This window comes from Saprolegnia diclina, assembly GCF_000281045.1.
Source record: "Saprolegnia diclina VS20 unplaced genomic scaffold supercont1.44, whole genome shotgun sequence".
NCBI lineage: Eukaryota > Oomycota > Saprolegniomycetes > Saprolegniales > Saprolegniaceae > Saprolegnia > Saprolegnia diclina.
Window position 1 is genome coordinate 141066 of NW_008246111.1, and position 2061 is coordinate 143126.

Consider the following 2061-nt stretch of genomic DNA (forward strand, 5'->3'; position numbering starts at 1 on the left):
TGGACGTCTGCAACTCGGTAACCCGCACCAGCGATCGAAAGTACCAACGACAACTTTGTTTTTTCATAGGCGGGTGTGACACCGGTGATTCTCGCCATCCAAAGAGGCCATCGACGTCTGGCGACGATGCTTCACGTCGCTGCGCACAGTGCGATTCCTGAAGTCCGTGTCCTCGGGTTGGATAAAATTCTGACAAATGACGTCGTTAGGTGTCAGAGACGGAGATTGAGATGGACATTTCTAGTCCATTGGGCGTCGGCGGCTACGGGGCCGTGTACAAGGGCATCTACAACGACCGATCCGTCGCCGTCAAGACGGCTGCCAACGCATCGTCTGCCCAAGCATTGGTTTACGAGATGGGGACTATGCAGATGTATGTCTTTTCTGATATTTTCTTATTTCCTCATCATTGATGGATTTAGGTGCAATTCGCCGTATGTGCTGCAGCTGCTCGCGGTCTCGGGCGCCGGCACATTGAGTCCCAAGCTTGTCCTGGAGTACATGGACGCCGGCGATCTTCGGAGCTACCTCGACGCCAAGCGACTTGGCCGGGCCACCAAGGTTGATGTCTCTTCCCTTGAAGTGGCGTGGGTGCTTGCGAATGCTCTTGCCGATCTGCACCACAACGGTCTTCTTCACCGGGACCTCAAGAGCCACAACGTCCTCCTCTCTTCGACCAACTACATCAAGCTCGCCGACCTCGGGATCGCCCGCGAGAACGAGTCGAACATGACGACAGGCAAGGGCACACCGTACTGGACCGCCCCCGAGGTCTTTACGTCGGACAGCAACTACAGCTTTGCCGCCGATATCTACGCATTTGGCGTCATTTTGACCGAGCTGGACACGCTCCAGCTACCGTACCACGATGTCAAGGATCTTGGGTACTGGGGTATCATGGACCAAGTGCGTCTCGGCAACCTCCGCCCGACAATGAGCGTGAACTGTCCGCTTTGGCTGCGTCACCTCGCAGAGCAATGTCTGTCGTTTGACCCGACGCAGCGTCCGTCGGCGCAGATGCTAGTGACCTCCCTCCAAAAACTGCTCGGTCGCAGCAAAGAAGCGTCGGCGCGGGAGCCAGAGACCGAGCCCTTGGACCGCAAGACGCGCTCCACCGCGGTAGCCTACGTCGCTTCTGACGGCATGAGAAGGTCATGCACCCTACTCTCTTTGTAGATGTCAACACCCGAGAACCTCCACCGCTCCGACAAGCTACTCAGTCGCACGGGCTCGACCCTCAGCAGCGACTCGGTGACGTCGTCCGTCACCCCTGGAACATCCACTGGCTCGACGGTGAGCTCATCAACACAACTCTTATGTTGAGACTTCTCCATCATATCGCCATTGTAGACGTACTCGTCGTGGTCCAACTCGATGCTCGTGAGTACGCGCGTCGTGTGTCAGCTCTGCCGCGCCTCCAACTCTCTGCTCGAGTCACACTGCGAGGCCTGCGCCGGGTCGTTAGCTCCTGTGGCGTCCAAGCTCAAGGTCCTTCTCAAGCGGCTTGCGGTCGCCAAGAAGAACGGATTCGAGATCGACGACGGTCTTGTCTGCGTCTGCTGCGACACGCTTCACAGTATGACGGCCACGATCTGCGACGAATGCGACGATGAGCTTCCGGACGACCAAGAAAAGCTGCGCATTCTACTGCGACGCATCGAGCAAGCGTCCAAGGCGTAAGTCTCGTGATCCATCGATCGATTGAGCGACTAAATGCATTTTTTAATATTTGTATACAGTCCAAATGTGTTATGTAGTACACAAACGCAGCGAGCACATGCTATCTCTTCCATCGACGAGCTCGATTTACCCTACACCTACCCTAGCCCTAGGCACAAGCCGACCTGCAACTGGGTTTCCAATGATGCAGGACAATATACTGTAGGCTCGGAGGTAGCAGTTTGATTGCATTAGAGAAGAGTGATGCTGTACCAATTTGCGTTAGTTCATAGCATTATGGATTCACCGGGTTTATGATCCGACTCGCGACTGGGACGCTCGACATTCTTGATGACTTGATACCTCGAAGCTTAAAGCATCGGGTGCCATCCGCGGCTCAAT

At 55.4% G+C, this 2061-nt stretch overlaps 1 protein-coding gene across 1 annotated transcript; it reads left to right on the forward strand.

The window, feature by feature from the left end:
- Positions 1 to 93: 93 nt before the first annotated feature.
- On the forward strand, positions 94 to 1744 carry SDRG_11786 (TKL protein kinase). Its single transcript, XM_008617839.1, has 5 exons — positions 94 to 162; positions 210 to 373; positions 423 to 1119; positions 1177 to 1293; positions 1351 to 1744. Exons 1-5 carry the CDS (start codon positions 127 to 129, stop codon positions 1678 to 1680), a joined length of 1344 nt encoding a protein of 447 aa, XP_008616061.1. The 5' UTR covers positions 94 to 126; the 3' UTR covers positions 1681 to 1744.
- The last annotated feature ends 317 nt before the right edge of the window (positions 1745 to 2061 follow it).

Bases quoted from the DNA above. Each gene is read 5' to 3' on its own strand.
- SDRG_11786 (XM_008617839.1), top strand. From the start codon at position 127: ATGCTTCACGTCGCTGCGCACAGTGCGATTCCTGAA. The intron at 1,120-1,176 runs GTAGCCTACGTC...CTCTCTTTGTAG, and splicing joins GCAAGACGCGCTCCACCGCG to ATGTCAACACCCGAGAACCT. The intron at 1,294-1,350 runs GTGAGCTCATCA...TCGCCATTGTAG, and splicing joins GAACATCCACTGGCTCGACG to ACGTACTCGTCGTGGTCCAA.